This window comes from Ochotona curzoniae, unplaced genomic scaffold (assembly GCF_017591425.1).
Source record: "Ochotona curzoniae isolate NIBS_2020 unplaced genomic scaffold, NIBS_Ocur_1.0 scaffold_4506, whole genome shotgun sequence".
NCBI classification, from domain to species: domain Eukaryota; kingdom Metazoa; phylum Chordata; class Mammalia; order Lagomorpha; family Ochotonidae; genus Ochotona; species Ochotona curzoniae.
In genome coordinates, this window is record NW_024467119.1 from 21056180 (window position 1) to 21083161 (window position 26982).

At 43.4% G+C, this 26982-nt stretch overlaps 2 protein-coding genes across 2 annotated transcripts; one reads left to right on the forward strand and one right to left on the reverse strand.

Moving 5' to 3' along the window:
• Positions 1-453: 453 nt before the first annotated feature.
• On the reverse strand, positions 454-16128 carry LOC121147325 (pre-mRNA-splicing factor SYF1-like). The gene is given in 5 exon segments (XM_040967146.1): positions 454-660; positions 3529-4628; positions 14681-15577; positions 15580-15798; positions 15801-16128. Coding segments are annotated over 5 exon segments (2751 nt in total).
• Positions 16129-24995: 8867 nt separating this feature from the next.
• LOC121147216 (dnaJ homolog subfamily C member 17-like) lies at positions 24996-25988 on the forward strand. Its single transcript, XM_040967016.1, has one exon. It carries the CDS (start codon positions 25002-25004, stop codon positions 25911-25913), a length of 912 nt encoding a protein of 303 aa, XP_040822950.1. The 5' UTR covers positions 24996-25001; the 3' UTR covers positions 25914-25988.
• Positions 25989-26982: the final 994 nt, after the last annotated feature.

Consider the following 26982-nt stretch of genomic DNA (forward strand, 5'->3'; position numbering starts at 1 on the left):
GCCAATCCCAGGTCCTCAGTCATAAATAACGAATCTAATAATGCATCAATAACCGACAAAGAGCAAGAACTGATAATCACGTTAGAACAGATCAATAACCGATAACGGGTCAATAAGTGATAAGAAGCAGAGGTGATAATCACCTAATAATGGATCAATAACCAATTGATATCAGACAAGGTGAGAGTTAGAAATAATCGATGGGTGGCTGCCATTTGTTGGTGATCCAGGATTGATAACTCATCAATAACCTTCCATCACAGCCTGTCAGATACTGAAGAACTGATAATTGGCCATTGGTTCTTCACCGATGAGCAGAAATCATCAATAACATTGACAGCCAGGCCTGACATCATCAATACTTGGCAGTCGGTCCTTTGCGGATCGTCAGAAATCATCAATAATTCACTGGCTGTCATTAGATCAATTGCTCGCCGATTGTGACTTGATGAGCTACGCGGGGCCAGAGCTTGATTGATCATTGCCGATTGTTGCAGCGTCAGATCGAATGGGGAAAGGCTGGAACCAATGATCAATAACCGATAACTGATCAAACCGACGTAAAGGCCTATCAGTCACCAAGAACCGATCGTCAATAAATGATAACCGATCAAACTGACGTGAAGACCAATCCATCACCAAGAACAGATCATCACTAACCTATAATCGAATCCCCCAGTGATGTAAGGGACGTAAGGGCTGATCCATCACCAAGAACCAGTCATCAATAACCAATGATCGATCCATCAGCAGAAATCACAGGTAACGAGGATCAGAAATGACGATGCTTTGCTTCATCCACAGCCAATAACTGATCAATAACAGAGAGTCAGTTGGAAATCGTCACGGGTGTTGGGGATGTTGAGGGACACGAAGGTGTGAAGAGTATTGTTCCATTGCAGGCAGGGCCACAAGGAACTTCCTGCCTCATGGCAGGGCCCAACCGGTGTTTCTACAGATACCTGAATGCAGCTCCACCTTCCTTTGCATGGACACCGGACCACCCTGCAGAAGAATTATAATCCATTCAGGCATTGTTTGCTACTATGGAGTTGGGTTTTTTACTCAATGTGAGCTTGGAGGTTAATGTCAGTAATAATGTCTTGCAAAAGGGCATTCTATTATTCGTACTGTCTTGGCTTTCCCCATTGACCTTATGCTAATCAAGGGACCTATATTTAGGGTTTCATTTTTTCCTTGATCTTTAGGTTCTCCTTTTCTTTGTGATACAAGATTAAGTTGTAGAATAATAGCAGGAGCTTGTATTGTTTTTAGGTAAAACAAATGGCAGAATTATCCTTAGAAACACCCACTTGGCCATGACGTACAAAGTCTGAGTCAGAGTTTGAATGTTTCTGTATAAATAAAGCAGACAGCTTTCCTGCATTGTCCGTTATGATCATGAAATCGTAGTGGTCCATTTCTTTCCTCTTTACGCCTCATCCACACACCCTTCTTGAGTTCCGAACTCAGCTGGAGCTGGACTCCGGCACGGGGGGATTCATTGTTGTTCATGATTGATTGTCTGAGCTGATTGTCAATAACCAATAATCGACATGTCCGACATGAGGGCTGATCCATCACCAAGAACCGATCCATCACCGATCATCGGAAATGATCATGATTGTGTGATTTGTTGTCGTGATCTGTCAGCGGGAACTGATTATCAATAACTGATAATGGATCAATAACTGATAAGGAGTGATGACTGCTCACCAATCGCCAATAACTGACCCATCACGGTTCCCAAAGACTTGGGGATCGGGAATATCCGAGGATTGATTTACTCTCGATTGTGGGAGAGATGGGACCAATAATCATTAATAGTCATGGTCCAATCGATGCCCCGAGGATTCAAGTGATCAGGAAGCAAATGAATCATCCATCACAGATCATAATCAATGCCATATAACCAATAACCAATAACTGATCATCAATAAGCGATCATCGAGCTATGAGAAACACTGAGCTTGGCGACAGAAGGAAGATCATCCATAATCAATAATCAGTAGATGATAACCAGCAACCCATCATAAGGAACCAATAGTAGATCAATAATGAGAGTCCAAAATCATGAGAAGGTTTGGTGATTTTAATGATCAGTCACTTATATCCAATCAATAAAGAGTTGAGTCGAAAATTATGGGAATATTGGGTGATTCACAAGTGATCAGTCGCCACTAATTGATCAATAAAGAGTTCAAAATTACGTGAATATTGGGTGATTCACAAGCGATCAGTCACCAATAATTGATCAACAATGAGTCCAGAGTCCAAAATGATGAGAAGGTTTGGTGAGATAAGAAACAATAACCAATAATCAATGCGTATGGAACGACCGAGAATCAACAACCCACAATTGATTGATAACCTACAGCCAGTAATTGATTGATTGATAATAGGCCCGGAGTCCAAAATCATGAGAAGCAATAACGAATAACCATCAGAAATCAATAACGGATAATTGATTGATAACAGGTCCTGAGTCTCAATAACCAATAATTGATAATAACCAATAATTCATTGATACTAAGGAGAAGCAATAACCAATAATGGATAATTGATTGATAACAGGTCCTGAGTCCAAAATCGAGAAGAGAACCAATAAACGATATTTGATTGATAATAACCAATAATTAATTGGCAAAAGGTTCTGAGTCTAAAATCATAAGAACCAATAAACAATAACCGAGAATTGATTGATAACAGGTACCAAGTCTAAAACCCTCAGACAAGAACCAATAACCAATAATTAATAACAGTAACCAATAGCCAATAATTGATTCATAACAATCCTGAGTCTAAAATCATGAGAAGCAATAACCAAAAACCATTAATTGATAATAGGAACTGAGTCCCCAAAGCCAATAATTGATTGACAACATGTACCGAGTGTAAAGTCATGACACGAACCAATAACCAATCATTGACTGATAATAATCAACAATTGATAACAGGCAGCAATGACCAATAATTGATCGATAGATTGTCAATTGATTACTAACCAATAGTTGACTGATAATAACAAATAATTGATTGATAATAACCGACAATTGATCGACAGTAACTGATAATTGATAATAACCGATAACTGATTCACAACCAATAATTGATTGATAAATACAAATGATTGATAAGAACCAATAATTGATTAAACTGATAACTGACTGATAATAAGCAATAACTGATTGATACCAGGCAGCAACAACCATTAATTGATTGATAACTGATAATTTATTAATAACCAATAATTGACAAAACGAATGATTGCTTAATAAAACGGATAATTGATTTATAATAACCGATAATGAATTGATAATAAGCAATGACCTATTGCTAACAGGCAGCCATGACCGATAATTGATAGACAATAGCCGATAATTGATTAATAACCAATAATTGATTGATAATAGCCGATAACCGATCGAGAACAGGCCCTGAGTCCCAGAATCCCGTTCACGCCTGGCTCGGCCGCGGGCTGTGGGGTCGCCGGGGCCGTTGCGGTGTGGGGCGTGCGTCAGCGAGCACCATAGCGGCGATGGCAGCGAGGTCGGCGGTGGCCACGGCGAGGCCTAGCGGGAGGACATGGGTGAAGCGCACGTGGCGCAGCGGACAGGCTGGGGGGAGACACGCGGGGAAGCCGGGCGGTGGGCGCAGCGTCGTGCGGCCCGTCAGGTCGGCGTGCGCGTTCCATGTCACCGCGCTCGCCACGCACGCCGCGCCCCCCACCACGCACGCAGCGCCCAGCGCGCGGTACAGGCGCACGAAGCCCGGGAACGTGTGGGGCCGGGCGCGCTGGGGGTGGCGGGGCGGGTCGTTGGCTTGGGGACACCGAGGACAGTTGCCAAGGGGATCCTGTGGTTGCTGAGGTGAGTGGTTGCCAAGGTGATCATATGGTTGCCTGGGTGAGCCGTTGCCAAGGCGATGATTTTGTTGCCGGGATGAGCCGTTGCCGAGCGTATGCCGATCTTGTCTCAGGGGTGGGTGGTCGCCGGGGCGACGAGGGCGCGCAGCCCAAGCGACAGCGAGCGCAGCTGTGTGGAAGGCCAGGCCGGCAGCGTGCAGCGTGCAGCCCAGCACCACCAGTTCGCGGCCCAGCGCCAGCTCGGCCGGCACCGTCCACCCCGAGCGCTCCAGGGGCGAGTGCAGGGCCACGTAGGTTGTAGGCACGGGGACAGGCCGGGCTGTGGTTGTCAGGGCCGGAGTCGCTGGGGCTGGGGCCGCCGTGAGAGCCTGTGCCATGCGGTCCACACCACGGGATGTGTTTCCTGTTGTGATGTCACTACCAGGTATGTTGCCCACGGCAACGCCCTCCATGGCCTCCATGGCCGTGCTGTCCACACTGCTGGACTCATTTCCTGTCGTGATGTTATTGATGGAGTTGTTGCCCGCGGCAACACCCACGGGCACCCGGAGCCAGTACACGGCCTCCCAGAGGCCGAAGGAGATGACAGGCACCTTATGGCTGTGGAGCTCCCAGACGCGCCACGATGTGCTGAGCGCCAGGCTGAGCGCCAGAGACGCCGCCACGTACAGGAGCCACAGGCCAGGCAGTGCAAGGGCCCAGCGGGGCGATGGCGGGGACGGGGACAGGAAGGATGGCGGCTCTTGGGGCCTGAACAGGGCGCCTGCACCGGGAGAGAGCAATAAAAAAGTCAATAAACATCTGAATAAAGATCAAAGAGTCGATCAATAAAAAAAGTCGATGTCTTCATAATAAATAAGCCGACCAATAAAAAATTGATCAATATCTTAATGATAATCAATCAGCAGATCCATAAGCAGCTTAACACGCCAGTTGACAGAAGGAAGTTGAGTCTCAAGGAAGCCGATCAGATCAATAAAAAAGTTAATCAATGTATTAATAAATCAATAGATCAATAAAACAATCGACATCTTAATAAGAATTAGTTAATCTTAATAAGAATTAATCTTAATAAGATTAGTTCAACAAAAACCAGCAGATCAATCAATTCAATGAGCAGATCAATAAAAAACTCAATGAGCATTTTGATAAAAAACAATCAGATTGACAAACATCAATCAATCTGATCAATAAAATAATCAATGAACATGTTAATGAATTTCAAATAGATCAATAGGAAAATAAATCAACCTTGATAAGCAATCAGATCAATAAAAATCAATCAACAAATTAATAAAAATCAGATCAATAAAAAATCAATGAGCACGTCAATGAATATCAATTCAATCAATGAACATGTTAATAATCAATAATCAATTTAAGAATCATCAATGAGCCAATCAATAAATAGCTGAACAGGCTGCTTCATAGAAGGAACTGGAATCAGAAAAATCAACCAGACATAAAAAGTCAATCAACATCTGGATAAAAATCGGCAGAACAATAATTCAATCAATTCAATCAGTAGATCAACAAAATCAATGAACATGTTAATAAAAATCAATAAGTCAGTCGATCAGTAAAAAATCAATCAACATAACGATAAAAATCGATCAGATCAATAAAATAAATCATCAGATCAACCAACATCTTGATAAAAAGCAATCAGCAGATCAATTGGAAACCAGCCAGCAGATCGATGAACAGGCCAGTCGTTGGCAGCCAATCAGATAACAAGCAGATCAATTGCATCCATCCAGGATTGGTGGGTCGATCAATACAAAGCTATGGGTCAATTGACGGGTCAATCAGCAGAAGGAGGTTCGAGCCTGAGGCGATCAACAGATTATTACACAGGGATCCGTCTGTGGATCGGCCAACTGGAGTCACAGGGATGTCAATAAGGAAATCGATCCACAAGATCATCAATAAATCGATCATCAGGTCAGTTAGTTAATGGAAGGAAAATAAACAAGGGAATTGAAAAGCCAATCAATAAATCCAATAAATCTATGATGAGGTCAATGAACAGAATCAATAAATTGATGATCGGCTCAATTATTCACAGAAGGAAATAGCAACGAAACCAATAAACCAAAAAATAAATCCATCATCAGGTTGATGAACAGAAGGAAATAAAGAAATTGATAAGGAAATCAATAAATTGATAATCAGGTCAATTAATGAAAGGAAATTAAAACAGATCAACATTAATGATCAATCCATCCATTGATTGATCCATCTATGAATAAACCAATCTATGTATCAATATCTATCCATCCATTGATCAATTGATGCATTCCCATGGATCCATCTGTCCATTGATCAGTCTACCTGTGCATTGATCTGTCAGCCTCTCCAATGATTGATCACCCCGATCAACCGGCCGATCAATCAGCCTATCCGTTGATAATTTTAAACCCAAGAACAAAGAGCTAATTTAAATTTAAAATGGGAATTTAAATTTTAAATTATAAGAACCAAGAGCTGATTTAAATTTTAAATCATAATTTAAATTTTAAACAGAAGCACAAAGATGTAATTTAAATTTTAAACCCAAGAACAGACAACTAATTTAAATTTTAAATTATAATTTAAACTTTAAACATCAGAACAGAGAGCTCATTTCATGTTAAATTATAAGGACAAACAGTTGGGGTCAGACCTGCTCTTGGGGTCTCCATAGGGTCGTAGGTCGGAACACCACGGGATTCTGAGCCACAGGGTCATAAGGGGAACATTCCGGAGCATTCCGGATAACACAAAATTTTTAAAAATAATAATTAAAAATAACACAATATTTAAAAAATCAATCATCATTTAAAAAAGAATACAAAATGAACACAAAATTAATCATAATTTAAAAATAACACAAAATTGGGCCCAACTGGAAACCATAATGCTAAAGGAAATGAGCCAATCCCAAAAGGTTAGAAACCACATGTTTGCCTTGATTTAAGATGAAATGATGTCAATATGAAAAACAGTACCTGTAAAATGTAATATTACCTCAACCTCAAACAGCCCATCTCACATGCAATAAGATATTGTGAAGTAACCATTGTACCAACAATCAAATGTGAGTCAGATTGCTATATGATCTACATCAACGAACTGTAAAACCTAACATACTTTTAATATCCTATGTTATTCTGTAATGGGGCGGGAGAGCAGAGAAATCTTGCGTTAGAGTCCGGGCTAAAGCCCCCGGACGTCAGGGTGTGAGCTAGTCAACCCCCAGAGAACGACAAGAGTCTCACTGGTAATGCAAACAGCAAACAGAGTTTATTGCAGCAGCATGCTGGGGCCAGACCGCACTTGGGGCACACAGGCCAGCCAAGCTGGGCAGTCGGACTGAACAGCCCAAGACAGAAGTTTATATGGGCCCTTTTGGGCTGGGAAATACATCAAAAATAACAACCTTAGACATGTTCATTTTTATGGCCTTCAGGCACAGGGAGCCTGTTCCCTTCCCATACCCACTATCTTTATGGCTCATCCCATTCTCACACCCTTATCTTCCTCCTGTTCCTGGGGCCGGAGAATTGTGCCCTTGCCTCTCCTGCACCTGGGTTCACACAGTTGCAGGACAGCAAAGAACAGATTTATCACTAAAGTGGAATCCTCTCAAAGTCCAGGCGCCTCCTGGCCTGGCAAAGTAGCAGTTTTCTCTACACAAAGGAACCTCACACTGCCCAACAATAACATTTTACCCACACTCTAACACTTCCATCTCCCTAGAATGTGTGAAGAAGACATGACATATAACCTACCAGGATCGTAACTGGTAACTCAGACAACAGGCACGAATCACCATTAGACAGTAGTGAAACTACAAAGACATACATGTAGCGGGAATCAAGAGCGATCCTGACAACCTCTTAACAGGAGGTCATATGCACAGAGCAGGGGGCGGGTACCCAAGAGTGGAGCAGGGGGACAGGAGGAGTCTGTATCCCGACCCTGGAGACTCCAGGATCCTCACCAAGGACCATCAGTACGGGAACCAAGGACTATATCCCAACCACCAAGGAGACCACGGGGAATTGGAGTGCCTTCAGAGGCCAAGAACTCTGAGGTCATCCACCCTCTTTTGGATCTACCACATGAATGGAAGAAATCCAAATCCTTCCTCACAGGATCCAGGGGCATCAGAACAACAGCCAGGAGCCCTGAGCAGCCTGCAGAAACAGAACAGTAAACTTCCTTCGGGACTAGGGAGGGGAGCTTTCTCTGGTCCTCGCTTGGTTCCAGCTTTGGGTCCCCACCCTGTCTGGCAATGACCATCAGGGTCGCTCCGGAAATTCCTCAAAACAAGCAAACAAACAAATAAAAAATCTAGAATAGATAGAGAACAACAAGGAAAGCTTGGAATCAGACAGGAAACGGTCAGCGGGGATGCACTTATAACTCACTGGGTGGGACACAAAGCTTAGATACTCCTCACTAGGGTATAGATTTCTCTGCACACCCCTCCTAAAACTGTTCTGCATCTAAACTGTTGACATGTGAGAGTTATAAGCCAGTCTAGACTACCCGAAAAAAAGCCTCATTAGGCAAAATTATGTTTCAACGCTATAAAATACTAAATACTATAATGAAAATACACACGAGACAACTGAATAGTAATCTATAGCCATTTTAAGGTGTATAGAGCCCGGTTGTATATAAACTAAAATTGAAATGTCAATGAAGAATTCACAGGATGTGGTTAAGAACTTACTTTTTTTATTTTTAATATATTGGTTACTCAATACTATGTCATTTAATTCCACAATGTTATAAATTGTTGCTGATGTTATGTTGGGACTTTTAATGGACCGAGATGATACTCTGCCGGCTCTACCTTCAAACCAGAGATGGTCTCCCCAACAAGCCGTGGAATTTATCTGGACAATAAGATGCTGGACTCTATGCTTGGTATATGCTTGCAATGAAAGAATCTCAACTGAATTTGAACTGTGGTAATGCAACAAGGTGGAGGAATCCACCATGGGGAGAGGGATTGGGGAGGGGTGGGGGGAATCCCAGTACCTATAACACTGTGTCACACATGCAATGTAATTAATTAAAAAAATTTTAAAACCACAAAATTAAAAAAGAAAAAATAACACAAAATAATAATTTAGAATACTCATAATTTAAAATTAATCATAATTTAAACAATCAATCATAATTTAAAAGTGGGTCTGGCATGGCAGCCTCGCGGCACAAGTCCTCAACCAAAAAGTAAGTGTTGCGGGTTCGAATCCCGGTGGCGGCTCCACTTCCCATCCAACAAAACTTTTCAAAAAGATCAAACTTTGAAAAAAGAAAATAACTCTTTTAAAACATAATAAACTTGAAAATGAGCTTTTTTCTGACTTTGCAATAAAAATCCATCTTTTAAAAAATAAAAAAATTATGAAATACAAGAAAAATAAAATAAATCTTGACTGAAATAAAAATAAATCTTTTAAAAAGTAACCAATCTGAAAAAGCTTGTTTTTCCATAAGCGATTGAAATGAAAATAAATGTCTTTAAAACAGCAAATCTTGACTTTGCAATAAAAACCAATTTAAATATAGTAAATTTCCATAAAAATAATAAAAGAGAGCAAACTCCCTAATAAGCTTTTTCTTTCTTTGTGTATCTGACTTTGCAATAAAAATACATCTTTTTAAAACTAGAAAATTTTGAAATACAATAAAAATAAAATAAATCTTGACTTTGCAATAAAAATAAATCTATCAAAAAGTAACAAAACCTCACTATTCAGTAAAAATAGATCTTTTAAAAATTAGCAAGTCTGAAAAAAGCTTTTTTTTCTACATCTGATTGCAACTAAAATAAATATTTTTAAAACAACAAATCCAGACTTCGCAATAAAAATCAAGGCCCGAGGAAAGAGTGGGCCGCTCTGTGATCATTCCCATTTAAGACAGGGAGAACCACCTTAAATACATTGGAATAAAACCCAAACAAGGGTGTGGAAGACCCAATCATTATTCAACATTTAAAGACACACTAAAAGATGGAGAAATGTACCATGTTCCAGGATCAGTAGAATCAACACTGAAATGTCCGTGTTACAACATGTCATATACAGACAGAATGTGATCCCACTCCAAATGCACTAACTCAGCTTAGCGTGGGTGTGGGGAGAAAAGCAGTCTACACTCCTGAGAGTGGAGTGAGGGTTAGCGCAGCTGTGGGGAAACACCCCAGGCCTCTCTGCCTGCTAGCTGGTAGGCAGGACCTGGAGTTTATCTCCCCTAAGGCTTAACTTCCAACCCTGAATATGAAACGTGACCTCTGACATGATTGGAAGGTCAACAGGAGTAGGCGTGCCTTTTAGCCAATCAGTGTCATGACTGTGTGAAGGGATTATCTGAAACCACCCTGCTACCCTCCCTTTCCGAAAGCCTTTATAAACCTTGAACTTGTGATGACTGTACGGGAGATTCCTGACCAGCCTGTCTCTGGTGATTCCTTGAACAAAGACCACCACTGCATCACACCTGGTGAACTCTGGGCCGAGCTGACTGACTTCAACCCCGAGAACTGCTGTCACAGACAGGGACACGAAGACACCAGGTAAGTTCGGGTGACATCCTGATCAATTTCATCTCAGCAGTGGTCTGGATTCCTCTGCCTCATTTACTATTTCACAGCCTGATAGACCTCATCTCCACAGTGTGCTGAATAACCCAGCCCCATTCCTGCGCCCCAGGTCTGTGTCCTTCCATTTGCTTTATTTGCATGGTCTAAATGGTCTGCCTCCCATCTCCTGTAAAGTGAAAATGACCACACAGACTTGCTTGCTTTCCACAAAGGAAATTATTCAGGTCCAGCGGTCACTCCCTACTGACGGAGTGTGACAGGTGTCCCTGAGAAACAATTACAGTGCCCAGAGAGACAGAATGCTTTATTTTGCTTCACCTTTTGCCTGGCACTGGATTTCACAGTATGTGTTGTCATCAGTTACAATGTACAGACTCCCTTTCTAGAAGCAGCTTGAAAGAATTTCATCTTAGGGCTCACGCGGTGGCTTATCAAGCCAATCCTTAGCCTGCAGTGCCAGCATCCTACATGGGCACCACAAGGGACAACTGAAAGTGGTTCCTGGCTCCTGACTTCTGATTGGCTCAGCTCTGACCTTACCGCCATCTGGAGAGGATACCAGCACGTGGAGGGACCCCGGCCCCCTCTCTTTCTCGCCTCTCTCTGTATATCTGCCTCCATCTCAAATAAGAATGATTTAAAATGTTTAAAATAATTCTCTTTTGGAAGTATCCAGGAAAATATTTTAAAATTATTGTTTAATAATCTTACTTAGTCACAATGGTCAAGGGCTACAGGGTGAAAGTGGGTAATACCATTGTTTCTACACTAATATTATCATTTTTCCCTGTATCTGGGGTCAGCGGAGAAACAAAGGGAAAAGCCCCACCCACCCTCCCACCCATGCCAGGTCCCCAATGTGGGGCATGCTCTGAGGGTCCTGCTCAAGCAGTTTTGATAGTTCAACAGTTCTGGATTGCTGGCAATCTCTCCATTCCAATCGTGATGAAACCTATTCAGAGTCCACTGGCTGACATAGTCTCTTCATGGTTGGGGTTCTGAGATCAGCAATTCAGTTGGAGGGATCTCCAAAGAAATTTCATCTGAGATGATACCAGACCTGATTCTTGTGTGAGTTTGCTAGTACAGGGTCCAACACCGTCCATTGCACCGATCAGGTTTTGCACATGCTGGTCGTTGCTATTGCTGGGTCTGTTGTTTCCAGCCCTGCCTTCCTCGTGAACCAACAGGTGTTGTAGTCCAGCTTGATCCTACCCACTTCATACTTGGTCCTCACGCAAACCTAGTTGGGACAACTCCCCATAATCCCCACCAGGCCTTCCCCTACCCTGGTTCCAAAGCTTGCTGGTCTGTCCCACATCCCATTTAGCTCTCGTACATGTCAATGGGCATTGAAGCCCATTTAACATAAAAACAACTCCCCACATTCACGAAAATGTCATATACTGACACGATTTTCACTGAAGTCAATGAGAGTCTAAAAACACCCACTGTGATGTGGGTGTAAATTGAGGTGACAGGATTCGCTGAGCCACAGTTAATCTCAACTGGGTTCAAGACTTCAATGCTATGTTTCCCCTACTTATCAACAGCACCATTTGTGGTGAGGTTTGTACCATTTGTACAAATCTCATTCATGCTCCCTTTGACTACCCAGTACTGTCCTAGTATTAATGAAAGAGGATATTTGGTTTTCTAAGTACAATGTGGAGAGATTAGGTAATGAATGCTGACTCCCATGGGAGCTCAGCCTGGGCTCACTAAGGTGGGTAGATGGTGCACACCCAGGTGCAGAGCAGCTGAGTCACCGGCAGGTGGCGTGGGGTGATTCCACTTTCTAGAATGGTCAGTGATTCCTGGTGATTCTGGCCACTTCCAAGTCCCAGTGACTGACTGGAAGGGGTCTCAAAGCGCCCTTTAAGTCCCTCTTGTCACCATCAGAAAGATGAGGAAGCTACCTTTTCTAGCAAAAACTAAACTTCCAAGGAATATTAAAATGGCAGAAGTCTCCTAATTCTTTTTTGGCCCTTTCCATTGTCCTCTGTGTGCTCTGGCTGCAGGCCCTTGGGTCCCTCAGAAACAGAACTGCCACCTTGGTGTGGCCTCTAACAAGATGATGCCATCAGCTTAAAGGGAAATGCTCGTGTAACTTTGGGAAAAACATGGCCAGCCTCTGGGGTTGGTTTTCTGACAGCACTTAAGTCAACATAATGAAACCACAGAAATGCTACTTAAGTCAACATAATGAAACGACAGAAATGCTACTTTGTGTCCTGCTTTGCAGTGTGCATACAGTACCTGCTGGTAAGGCAAGAAGGGATCCTGACTGGTCCTGCCCGTTTTTTTTTTTTTTTTTTTTACTTTGCTAATTGTTTCCCTTGCTGTACAGAAGCTTCTTAGTTTGATGAGGTCCCATTTGTTTATTCTGTTCTCAACTGCTATTGCTTTTGGTGTCCTTCTTAGAAAGTCAGGACCTACTCCTAGGTCTTGCAGGGTATTTCCTACATTTTCTTCCATGAGTTTGAAGGTTTCTGGATGTAGGTTTAGGTCTTTTATCCATTTAGATTGGATTTTAGTGTATGGCGATAGATGCGGGTCTATCTTTTTGTTTCTGCAGGCAATCAGCCAGTTGTCCCAACAATATTTACTGAAGAGGCCTTCCCATTTGCTTGGACTGTCGTTGGTTATTTTGTCAAAGATTATTTGGCTGTATTTGTGTGGGTTCCCTTGTGGTGTTTCTATTCTGTTCCATTGATCTCCTCTCAATCTTTGTGCCAGTACCAGGCTGTTTTGATAACCACTGCTCTATAGTATTTCCAGAGATCCGGAACTGTGATTCCCCCTGCTAACTTCTTGTTCTTTAGGATGTTTCTAGCTATCCGTGGTTTTTTGTGTTTCCAGATGAACTTTTGAATCATTGTGTCCAGTTCTGTGAAGGATGTTTTGGGCAACTTGATTGGAATTGCGTTGAAAATATATATTGCTTTTGGTAGTATAGACATTATAATGATACTGATTTTACCTATCCAGGAGCACGGGATGTTATTCCATCTTTTGAGGTCTTGTTCAATTTCTTTTTGGGTAGTTTGTAGTTTTCTTCGAATAGGTCTCCTACTGTTTTACATAATATAATTGTCTTTAAAAAAAAAAAAAGAATTCACTGGCAGGCAGAGTCCACCTTAGCACCTCCACTTGCCCAGATTTTCACTGCCAACACTTGGCTAGGGTAATTGATCCAGTTCTATCCTCTGTTCTGGCACCAGGTATTCTAAGTAGGCTCCAATGTACTACCATATCCTTCATGAGCACCTGGACATGCTGTCCACTTCTCCATCTGAGCCACTGAAGAGCCTCAGCTTGGACACATGAACTCCATAGTCAGACCATGGAATGTGCAAATCTCTTCCTGGTCATGGTTCTAAGTTCAGTTTGAGTGGGGTGAACCCCAGAGAAACTTTGTCTGAGATGATTCCAGACCAGATTCTTATGTGTGCTTGCCAGTATGGGGTCTGGCACAGATCGTTGTCCCAGTCAGCTGCTACATATGCTGCTGGTTGGAATTGCTGGGTCAGTTCCATTTCCAGCCCTGCCTTCTACACAAACCAATGGATTTTGGTGCCCAGCCTGATCCTGGCCACCACACGTTTGGCCTTCACACAAACCAGTGGGAGCTACAGCCTAGTCAGAGCAATGTGCAATAACCCCCGCCAAGCCAGAACCCTCTGCCCTGGTTCCCGTGCTTGCCAGTACCTACAGCAGACTTGTCCAGTGTGTCCCACATCCCATCGAGTTTCTCACATGTCAATGGGCATTGAAGCCTAGTTCAACCCTGGTGCCACTTGGTGTGCAGACCACCTAAAGGCCAGGACTGGCTCACTGCCATGTCAGCAGTGGCCATGGCCAGTGCCCCAAGCATTAAGTCCAACCTGGTACTTCCAGCAGCTGCCATGCAGCTGGAAGCTCTCTCCACCCAAGCCCCGTGCCCTGCCCATTTTGGAGATAGAAATACTGCCAAGAAACTGAATCCAAGGTAAGCATGTTTGTCACTATGTGACACTGGAAAAGGTTATTTTATTCATACAAGCACTCATTGGCTCATTTCAGAGAAAGGGATGGGAGGGCGCCCCCACCTACTGATTCAGTGCACAAGTGCCCACAAGTGGCAGGTCTGGCCTGGGTTGAATGTGGAACTGGAACTCCATCCAGGCAGTAGGGACCCAAGTACTTGAACCAGCTCTGCTGGCTCCGACGCAGATTTGTGGTGTAGTTTTCCTTCAGCCTCCTGAACATGGCCACTGGGACACTCTGCTGCTGCAGCGGCACCTCACTGGGCTCCAGGTCCATCTCTTCATCTTCACCTAGCTGGATCTCCTCAGGGTTGCCCTGCTTGCCCATCTCGACCAACTCCTCATAGTCACCATAGCTCCTCACAAACAAGATCTTGCTCTGGGCTCTTGGGGGCTGGTCTTGCTCAGCCTGGGTCACCAGCTGCTTGGCTCTCTGTTCCAGCAGCCCCATGTAGTCCATGCCATTCTGCCCCAGGGCCAGGTCAGACACCTCGCCAGTAGCACTGCCTGATACCTTGAGCATGTGGGAGGCCATGACGTTGACCTGCATGTTGTAGCTGACCTGAACACTGCGACGGACCCACAGCATCTCGTGGATTGTGTCCTCGTTGTTGTGACATGCCTTGAACTCCTTCCATGTTGTTCAGAAAGCACTGGTTGTACTTGGGTCACAGATCTGTGAGCAGAAGTTGTAGATGGCGCGGGCCCAGTCTATCTGCCCAATCTTGCACTCCATCTCCACAAACTGCAGGCACATCTCCTGGGCATGCTCGTCTGACAGCACCGTGATGGTCTTCTGGTAGATGCTGCAGGTATGCGTGACCCTGTAGAGCTTGGCCTCCCTTTGGATGTAGAGGTGGAATATGTTGTACTGCTGTGCAGGTTCCACAGTAAGGGTGGCACACTCATACACAGCCATGGTGTGCCGGGCCATGCACCACTCCTCCTTCAGCTGTGCATATAGCAGGTCCAGGGTCTTGCAGCATTTGGGAGGGCAGCCATCCAGTGCCTGTTCAAAGAGGCCCTGGGCCAGCTCCAGGTTACTGCCCCCAAAGCAAGCGATGGCCTTGGCCAGGTAGGACTCCAGATGTCAGACACGTTGGGCCACTCAAACAGCAAGATGCCACACTCATAGACCTTGAAGCTGTCTTCGAAATACTTGCGTGGCTCCAGTCATATGGCATAGTGGATAACGGTGAGGGGCATGGCAATTCTCAGGTCCAGAATGCAGTCATATGCCACCTTGGTGGACTGTGTGGTGCCAAGGCTCTCCTCCAGGTTGGCAAACATAGGCCACAGATTAGGGACTTGTACACACGTGTCTGCAAGGGCTCTGAGCTGTTGAAGTAGTCAGCCGGGCAGGCAGGCAGTGCCATGGCCTTCCTTAGAAACCACAGTGCCTCCTCTTAGTTCTCGTGCCACAGCCCCAGCACCCCACACTGGCACCCCACGCTTGCCAGGTAGTCCATCTGCTTGAAGTTCACCTTCATGGCCTTCACCAGGATGACACGGGCATCGTCCAGCTGCCTGTTGTCTTCATAAAATTTGTCAAACTCAGCCCACATTGTGGGGGTCTTGCCTGTGGCATGGAAGGGGTGCACTGTCTGCACAGCCTTCAGGACAGCCTTCATGCAGAGCCACGCGTTTGCGCCACTCTCTCACCATGAAGTATTTCTGAAGTCTACGCTGGAACACGGGCCGCTACATGTTGTGCAGCAAATCTTTACTTCATGTTGAACTATTTTTGGTGAAGTACTGTGTACATTGATTCTGTCAGAAGGATCATGTGTACAATCAACGGAAATGGTTTCCTTGAAAAAAGGAGTTGCTAGGGCAAAGTAAATGGCATTTCATTTTAATAACTTCTATATAGCATTCTCTCAGCATGATATTTGATGAAACAAGGTAGAAAAATTTAAGACTGAAGCAAGTTGATGAGAAAAATAAGCTCATAGGCTGAGGCCTGATATTATTCAAAAACATCACGAATACAGAAAGGGCAATTATCAAGGCCAGGAACAGATATTTTCAAGTAAAACATTACTTAGCAGTGCCTAAGTATGTTTCCTCACATTGTATCTTAAAGGGATGCAAAAGGTTAAATGATGCACCTACTAAATACATGATCACAAACTGAATGGCACACAGGGCCTAAGCAAGGTGTGAAGCACAGCAAGTTAAGCTGTGACAGCCACATGATGAAGTCTAAAGTCTCAAAGGAATGGGTTTTAGCTTCGTTTAGCTGTACAAGCCACTGGCATGTCCAAGGGTCCACTCTGGACAGACACAGCCCAGGAATACTATGACAGATGCAACTCACCTGATGGCCTTAATTCTGTGTGACAGTGTTCATGCAAGGAGGAAAACCTTGTGGTTATGGTCAGTACTCTTAGGCAGGTAGGCTACAGCCAACTGGCTAGATTTTTCTTGGTGCAAAGAAGCTATATTAGATCACACCATGTGACAGTCACAAACACCAACCAGAACCAATCCACCATGGAAAAGCTGCAACCACAGTCTCCATATCTGCTTTTTGAGGAGCTAGAGTAAAGTGGTTTTCTCTCCCTCTACAAACGTGTTTTTGGGAAAGTTACCATGATATTCAAGCACAGGAATTTCACAAATACTTTACATTTAATTCACTTGTCAGTGTAGACTCTCTGACAACAGGAGCCGATAGTCTATTGCCCCCTTCTGCCCATCCATTGTGGTCTTCTGCTAAAACCTTGCTTTTGGGTCAGCTGGTTTCAGGTAATATTCTTTATTTTCTTCCCAACACTGCCTACAACCAGAGATATACACCCCCATATTTTTAAGACTGTATTTAGTCACTATTAAGTTTTTCCCAAAGTCATCAAAACTGCCATTTCCATGGAGGCCTCAAATAGGCCAACATTGCTCAAGATGGAAATTTCTTATGACTTGGTGCTGCCGTCTCTGTCCAAAGCTCTGGGCTCAGTGTCAGCTTACATGCTCTAGACAACTGTGTGGAGAGGAGACACTCAGGACCACCCAATGCCTAAGGGAATCAGACCATCCAATAACGGTGCTGTCTGGTGAACTCACATGCCTTGTCAATTCTGGCGTTCAAAGTATCTCCCACAGGGATGAGCTCAAACATTTAAGCAAAACATCACTTTGTCTACCTTGAGCACAGAACTTCAAGTTCCTCACAAGTGCTTAGGATTGATCATTACTGGCCAGTTTCCTTGCTCCATTTCCAGCAGATACCCAAGTGTGATATTGAGGTGAAGCAAATCCCATTTAAGACATTTAAGATGCCTATAATGGGTGATGGGGGTTCTTCACACGCCATCTGCCTGATTTGACCATACAACAATTGCACTTCAGCCTGGACCTCTGTCTACCCAAGACCTTTTATCTTCCACAGGGCCAGATTCAAGTTTCTGGGCCCAATTGCTGTTACAGATGCCAACTTCCTTTTCAGTTTCCCTCAAACGCCTTTCTTTTCAACCCCACCCCTCTCCAGTCTTTAAACATTTCATCAGCATATTCAGGATCATATATTCCAAACTGTAGCACTCAGCTGAAAACTTCAGTTGCACATGCCGAACATCCCACGTGAATCCATTCAGATGGAAAATAACCACACGTGCCAAAGCTGGCAACAAGCTCTATTTCCTGAATGACCGCATCACGGAGGTTATTGTAACCTCAGTATGGGGCGATGTCTGAGGTGTTGGTCTGCCCTTGCATATCTGATCTCATTTTCCCAAGTCTACGATTTTCCAAGTTATCACCTCATTCTTGCTTAGGGCCAGTCATCTTAGACTCCTCTGGCTGTGTTACCATCTGTACACTAGCTATTTCTCTGCTGGATGAAGATGAAGTCATCACTTCCTTGAAGCTTTATGTTCATGCTCCCCTTACTCTAGGCCTCAGGAGTAAGTTCATTAAGCATCTGAATACTAAGAGCCAGAGGAACCTAGACTGACAAGGGAGACCAGAATTCTTACCTGTGTTGGATGCTCTTTACCCTCCTGACATGCTAGGGCAAATGTATTAACAATGGCAGGAAGCTAATCCTATGTTACACCAATGTTCCTTCCAGTTCACTTAGAACCTCTATGCTATTCAAATTTTTGGACAGAAGTTTCACAAGTGCCAGATACTTGGCTTTTAAGTGCAGTATCGATGCCAAGTGAGGCTGATTCCCAAGACTGTTTCAACAAACAGCATATTTGCTTTTCTAGTCTATACTTCTTTTATCAGATAAATTCTTAAGGTGCATATAGGGCATCCATTACCATTTTCTTGATGGGAATTCTAGATTTTGCCTTGCGAGACCAACTTTTCTAGGTATCTTCATAGTTCAACTGTTGATTGCAGAAGTACTCCTAGAAACAAAATTGTCAATCTCTCATCACCTTCCTAAATTTTCATTGCATATCTATTGCTGTGGTACACTCATCCTTTACTATGCCTTGTGGATTGGGAAATCAGATGCTGTAGCAGATTGAAATCAGAAAGCTAGACCCAAATGCAGGCTAAGATTTTCCTGGCAACTTGTACATGAATTTTAGAGGACCTGGTCAATGTCTGTCACACAAAACCTAGTGTAACAGCCCTAAGCCTTGTGAATCTCTATCATCCTCAAATAACATACCATTTATAGCTTCCACTCTAAGAATGACTGTCAGCTTGATCCATTTGCTGTCAAGTTAAGATGAAAGTATACCGTGGGTTGATAGTTGCCTACTCTGCAACACACTTAAGGCTTCTAATCTAGTCATAAATCTCACATCATTTATTATAGCTTGCTTTAGTTAAATAGCAGAAGAACTTGCAAAATATTGAAGAAAGCTTGAGGGCATACCCCTGCATCCTTCTGCACATGCAAGTGGCTATTCTGTTAGCACTCTGCAACTTATCCAGCACAATTCAGTGATATCAAGTTGGAAAATTTATTTGGGATGCAATACCAGCAGGCCACATGACCAGATTAACATAATTTCCCTTTAGCTTAAACCTAGGGAACTACACATTAATATGCCCTAATGCTCAGGACAGCTGGTAGTCAGGAATTCTTCAAGCAGCTTATCAGAACTCAGTAGAGGTACACTAGGCAAGGTGGATCTATCCTCCTCCTTAAATGTTAGTGCAATTGAATCTTTTGTGGACCCTGTTGTGTACAATGTTCTAGATGCTTCTGATGCATAAGGTGGCCACAATGTTTCATTCTGATATCATGCAGTACAGAATCTAATTCATTGGTGTAGTACTGGTATGTCATGGCAACCACTCTAAGGATGTCCACTTCCAAGACAAGGACTCCATTGGATAAGAAGTCAAAGACTGTTCGCCCACCAAGCAAAACAAACTTCCATGTTTTGTTGCTGCAATTTAAGGCTCTCTGCCCAGTACACATTTAGGTCACCATCCCTGCCAGAGCTTCATCCAGTTCTCAGCAAGTTTCTGCCTTATAGCAACACACAATCCAATTAGGCCCCTCATTTTGATGCCATGTCTCAAAACTGATTGTAGGCTCACTCCCACAATAAGGATGTTTTACACAAGTATTAAACTTTACACTCAAGTATTAAACACCAAATCCACATTATCCTCTGTTCCAGTATCTGGAGACTCTGGACCACACCTCAGAACATCTGCTTTTCCAAGAGTTAAGATTCAAGGAGGGGCTTGGTAAACAGCACCTAAGCCAGAATAAGTAAGGCAGCTAAAATGAAAACCACAGAAACAATTAAGAAATGCCCTCCACACTGCTTTCCCATCGCTGGTGCTAAGGGTGTCTTACTCTGAGGACAATGTATAGAATTTCAGGGCTTATGCATTATAGATTGCTTGGAACATAGAACTCTGATCAGGTACAGTCCTGTCCCGTTATCTACCCCAAATGGCATCGCTCTAGTGTTAACTAAACTACTTTAAAAAAAAGACACTTTTTAATATATTTTGAAAATTGAGTTCTGGGCAAAGTAAAGTGCAGCATAAATATTGGATAAATGGTACCAAGACAGTGTCCTGTAGCACAGAGTATTCTGCAGGGTTCTGCAGCACAGAGGTACAACTAGAGCTCACAGCAATGTCTGGCTTATTCTATAGAGAATAAAGCTCAATAGGAAATTACAGTGAACTGCAACCTAATCAGTTTATATATAATACTCTAGTATCACAAAGCTTCAGCTGTGGTTTCATAGCAGGTCATCTTCAGATTCATTTAGCTCGCTTGGTGGAAGTATTTCTTGGAGCTATCATCTTTGATACTTACTCAATGGAAAGCAAGAGGATAGTATCAGATAGGATTTTGACTGGCACTTAACGCCTTGGCTGGATTACCTGACATCTCAGACAACATGAAATTGCTTTGCCAAAATTATACATACAGAAGCATTGGTATGTCACAGAAAGGTATCGTCATGTGATTTCTGGTCTGGATTTTTGCATGATTTAAAGGAGCAAATTTTTTGCGAGGTTACTTATGGTCCAGTGAGCTTTTTATAACTACCCGTGAGAAGGTCTGTTGATCTTATCAATCAAAAGTGATACATTCCCAAGGTAAACGACCCAATCTACCAATCAGAGTCCCTGAACATTAAGACCTCTAGGGATGAAGAGCTGGGTCAAGTCACTATGAAAGTACCAATACCTATTTCTGGTATTAGGGAATTTAGGGTAGGCTGCCCATATTCACCTCTGAATGTCACATTGCTCTCTCCATGTACATTCTACCATTCTTTCATTAGTCTTTTACATTTGCCTCATTTCTAACAAGGAAACAGATCAAATATTTTATCTAAGGTCATGATACTTGCCACCCTGCCTCTCGTTTGATTTTATCATACTTTCAATTCTTGGTCATCACAAGCTTTACCTTCCATTAAGGAATACTTTATGGTTACACAAGAACTGGGAAGAAATCCAACGGGAGAGGCCATACAGTTGGAAAATAGTGGTGCCTTCTTAACACCTCTTTGTTAACTGTAAAGCCATCATTTTCACAAGCAAATCAAATGTTTTTCAGAGTATCTCTTCCACAGAAGTTTTGAGTATAAAAAGTCACAGGATAAGTTATTTCCTCGTCCAATTTCCTACACCACAGCCTTTAACTGCTTGAAGTTTTTCCCCCTACATACCTCATCTTTCTTGGATACCTTTAAGTGAAAGATTTCTAAATTCGCTACCCAGCATTCCTAATTTTAGTCAATTGAAAATTGGTTTTGATGTTGAAAATGCTGATGAAAAGCAGTTTAATATTTTGTGAGTAATGCTTTGTAGGATGCCATGAGAATTATTTACGTCACTGAATTCTTACCAGCTTGAGTCCAATGTTGTTTTTTTTTTTTATCATTTCTAGATCCTTCTTCTGTAACATACCAGCAGTCATTTTTGTAGTTGCATAGTGGAATAATTTAATACAAGCTTTGTTGTAGAAAATGTTACTGCCTCAATCAAGGTGGTAGAAGGTGAGGACACATTAAAATGGATGGAGAAGGATTACTGGAGAAGCTGAGCGGGCATGATACTGGGTAACAGAGTGGGCAGGCCGGTGGGAATGACACCTGGCAAGTAGATGGAGGAGTAGACTGCAGAAAACTGACACCCCAACAGCAATAGGAGCTCCACAGAGGTGGGAAGGGCAGGTCACTGGCAATGAAGGGAGCAAATCAAGACATGTTTGCTGTGAGTCCTGCTGATTTTAGTCAGAAGTGACTACCTGTGGATTTGTACATGTAGTGGCTGGGAGTCCTTGAGACACTGCTTCAACCCTGGCTGATTCAGCCTATCTGGATCTATGCCCCAAACTGGGATTTAACCTCTTTTGAAACATCTTCATGCACCCACAGAAGCTCTATTTTTTCACATAGCTGGGGCTGCAGAAGTAATACAGTGTGAGAGTTCCAACTGCGAAGCAACAGCAAGGGTAAGGCAACTGCATTGCTGTCCAACATGGAACTTCTCTTCAGCAGCTTTCACTCCATGACTAACCACACCTAAACATCTAAACCTTCACTGCCAAGCAAGCATTCCAGCTAACATCCTCTTCAACTTTGTAGAGTGCTCCTCCAGCCTCCTTTCAGGTATTTAAAGGTCACCATTTGTTATTGGAACATTGACTAGAGTCCCATGACCACTCTCAACTTGGCCAGGTTTCATCCCTTTCCCTACAGGCTTCAGCATCCTGAGGCAATGGTAAACATTCAGGCTACTGAACCACTGAAAGATCAATATGTTGCTAACAATAAAGCCAAGTCTACCCTCGAATTCCTCAGTCTGCTTTTTGTTAGACACCCAAGTACTTAGATTCTTTTCAGGAATCCCTGACGTGCTCTAATTCCCCTAATAAATTCTGCAATTGCCTTGGAAGTTAATGCTGCAGTCTTGCAATTGCCAGCCAGCTCCATCTTAAAACAAATCAGTTTGGTGTGTGTGGGGTGGGAGTGGGAGTTAGGAGGGAGTGAATCCCAGATTCTACAGAATTATGTAAAATTCAAAAATTCAAAATAGGAATTTACAAAATCAGGCCTTTAACTCAACCCAATGCTTTTAAGATAACTGAATGTGGGACTTCAAAATGACAACCGGTAGGTCTTATGTGTGCAATCCTATCTTGGCATTTGTTTGATATGACCCAATTCTACTCAAGAACTCTCATCTTGCCCAGTCCCAGGAACAATAGCTCCAAAGGAGAAGGGCATCAATTTTTCTTTTTAGGTGTGCATGCTTACTTGACTGCCTCTGTCAGCTTTCTAGAAATCTCAATACTTATGCATGTAGCTTATGCCAAGTACCATGTAAACATACCTAGCCTGTGAATTCTGACCTAGGCATCCCAGGCAGCAATTTCTATCAGGACATGCAGGAGGGGTTCAGAGCTAAAAACATGTCATCACTTAGGAGTTTTGCACTGGTAAGGCAGCAGAAAACAGTGACCACTCTCTACAATCAGAAGCTCCTTGTCATGCCATCAGTCATGTGCCCTTGGAATCACTTCCCCAGTCTATTACTTATACCCAAAATCTTGTCCCTGTAGAACCTAAACTAATGAAATTCCATTTTAGCTGAAAGTCAATTTTCACTCAGGATTCAGAGACAACTTAAACTGATCAAGTTTTTAGCTCCTTTGAATTCAAGTGATTTACCTTCAGATGTTGGGTAAAAACTAATAGGACAATTCAAAATGTCCTAAGTGACAACCCTCAATAGGACAGCTATGCATGGAACCCCAACAAAGAAGCTGGACCTTGTTTCTGTGAAGCTCACAGGGCAAAATGAACATTTCACTTATACTAAACTCAGCTTATGTTTACAACCTAGAGCTTCCTCCACCTGAAGTAATTCTTTCACACAGGTAATAATTTAGCTTTTGAGACTAGGAGACCACATTTTCTACACACATTCTGTTACTTCAGAGAATCAGAAGGGAAAACTACTTTGAAAAATAATTTCTGGAGATGAAAGCTAATGTAAGGTACAAATTCTGCATAAAACCCAGGTATACCAGTAACTAGGTTTTTTTAAAAGCAGAAATGGCTAAAGCATAACCAGAAGTAGAGTAACTCATAACTGCCCACAGTGTATGGCAATCTCAAAACCCAGAGTTAGGCCCCGATAGTCTCGTGTTCATTTTGTCTAAACCATTTCTCAGAATTCTGCCTTGCATTTGCCTAACACGGAAGTATAGCCTTCAAAGCACCATGTACTAAAGATGCATTGCATTGTGTAATTTGGGGTAACAATTTTACTTTGTTCAAAGTGTTTACAATTGTATTTCCATTGCTGTGTTACTTACAATGGTGAAATGGGGTGTAGAAACAAACTGCAAAAGATCCTGTCAGTAAGGACTTAGACTTTCTACTGAAGAGACTATCAGTGTAACGAAAGGTGTAATTACTGTGACTAGTCACTTGTTCAAAAAACATGAGCTAATCATTCCCTCCACAGCTCCATCAGTGCATCCATTCACTTTTGAGAATGGCTGCCTTCATGCAGACAAGATACCCTCCCATCCCGCCTTGCTTGCTGTACCTCCTAAATCTGAACCCTTCTGTAGTCTGTTTCCAGTGCTGTCATCCTGTTCCAAGTAACAAGATACTTGGAGAGTTCTCATTTTAAAAAAGTACCAATAATAATTTCCAAGTAACAAGACCAGTCATGATGCATTTGCCCACAGCTTGCTTGTAGCTTCCCTGTGAGCTCTAACAATGTGGGCAATTTAAGTGAGCATGTGTTGCAAACTTGGGGGTACACATTTCAATCCTGGAGTGTTACTCTTACCTGAGGAGTACCTCACCTTGACATGCAATTGAACAAGTAAATATTCTTGAGACTGGCATGCTAGGAAGATGAAGATACACTGCAGTGTCAAGCAAGAAAGGCAGGAATAATTGGGTTGACCCGTGACAGTCTACACATAGTCTTCAGTGTTGTTCCATCTGAGTGCTCAGTAAAATTGGGTTCTTTTGTTCATCCGGCAGGTCTTGCACACGCGTCTACTCCTACAAGTCAAGAGAGGGCTGGAACTATGGCGGTCACCAAGGAGCTGTTACAGATGGACCTGTACGCGCTACTAGGCATTGAGGAGAAGGCTGCGGACAAAGAGGTGAAGAAGGCATACCGGCAAAAGGCCCTCTCCTGCCACCCAGACAAAAATCCCAACAATCCTAAAGCAGCTGAACTCTTCCACCAGCTCTCCCAGGCCTTGGAAGTACTGACCGATACCGCAGCTAGGGCCGCCTATGACAAGGTCAGGACAGCCAGGAAGCGGAAAGCCGAGAGGACCCAGGAGCTTGATGAGAAAAGGAAGCAAATGAAGCTTGACCTGGAGGCCCGGGAGCGGCAGGCACAGGCCCAGCGCGCTGAGGAGGAGAACAAGAGCCGTAGGACCAGGACACTCGAACAAGAGATTGAACGCCTCCGTGAAGAAGGCTCCCGACTGCTAGAAGAGGAGCAGAGGCTGATCCAGGAGCGGCTGCGCCAGGAGCGGGAGCAGAAGCTGAGAGGAAAGGCTGAAGGTGGTGAAGCCCAAGGAACCCCCAAACTGAAGCTGAGATGGAAGTGCAACAAGGAGGACGAGTCCCATGGCGGCTACTCCAGAGACATTCTCCTGCAGCTTTTGCAAAAGTATGGTCAAGTTCTCAACCTGGTGCTTTCCAGTAAGAGGCCAGGCACAGCCGTGGTGGAGTTTGCAACTGTCAAGGCCGCGGAGCTGGCTGTGCAGAATGAAGTGGGCCTGCTTGATAACCCGCTGAAGATCTCCTGGTTGGAGGGACAGCCAGTTGAAGTGGGCCCTGGCCACTCAGGACTGCCAAAGGACTCGGTGCTGTCGGAGAGGGACTATGAGAGCCTGGTCATGATGCGCATGCGTCAGGCCGCAGAGCGGCAGCAGCTGATTGCTCAGATGCAACAGGAGGACATAGAAGGACTGCCTACGTAGCTTCCACTCAAGACCTCTAACCCACAGCCCTTTCCTGAAGCCGCTGCAATAAACTTCTGTTTGTTAAAAAAAAAAAAAAAACCTCACCTCACCTACCCTCCCAATTCCACTTCCCACTACAGCTGCCTTCCCCATTTTATTTCCCTAATGCTTCTAGAATCACCTACCCAAGGCCAATACTTGCAACCAGATCATTTTTCAGAGTCTGTTCTATGGGGTGTCAGTGTGAAATGTAACTACGATCCTTCAGAAATTAGTGTTCACTCAAGTGATTAAGCAACTGATGAGTTGAAATTGGGTAATGGCTTGAGGCCATTTTAACATAGGGAAATTTCTCTTAATTCAAGAGTAAAACATTTGGGTCTGTGCTGTTTGCTTTTGTGCAAGTGACCAGTCTTCACTGTGACAGGCATGGCATGGCACTGAAGCAGGGGATTTTTTGTTCCCCCCTTTCCTTGTAAGTCTCATAGAAACATTTTTATAAATAAATGAATTGATGCCATGTTTGAAATTGCAGTTTTCTTTGACATTTGCAGAAACACCAACATGGGAATTCTCTATACAGTAATCTGGTTTAGAAGTCACCACTAGTAGTCCTGTTGTAATGTTAGAGTACCAGGTGCTTTCCATATTGTGTTGTGTTGCTCATATGATCTTACCTCAGTAGACACAAGATGGCTCTACTCTCCAGACAACAACTATAAACATCTTACATAACACATGGCTTATGTTCCAGCCAGATACTATTTCCAGGAAGTCCCCAGGAGACCTATGTTTGTTTTACCTCCCACTGAAGCTACATGTGTGACATTTAGTTTGCACAGCCGGTTTGGAGTAGCTAATGAAGTAGGTGAGTAACAATACCACGTTGACTAGCCAGGATCAGTGACACAAATCCTGAATGTTATGAAAGTTCAGAGCATCAGGGCCTGGCAGCGTGGCCTAGTGGCTAAGGTCCTCACCTTGAACACGTGCCAGGATCCCATATGGGTGCTGGTTCTAATCCCGGCAGCTCCACTTCCCATCCAGCTCCCTGCTTGTGGCCTGGGAAAGCAGTTGAGGACGGCCC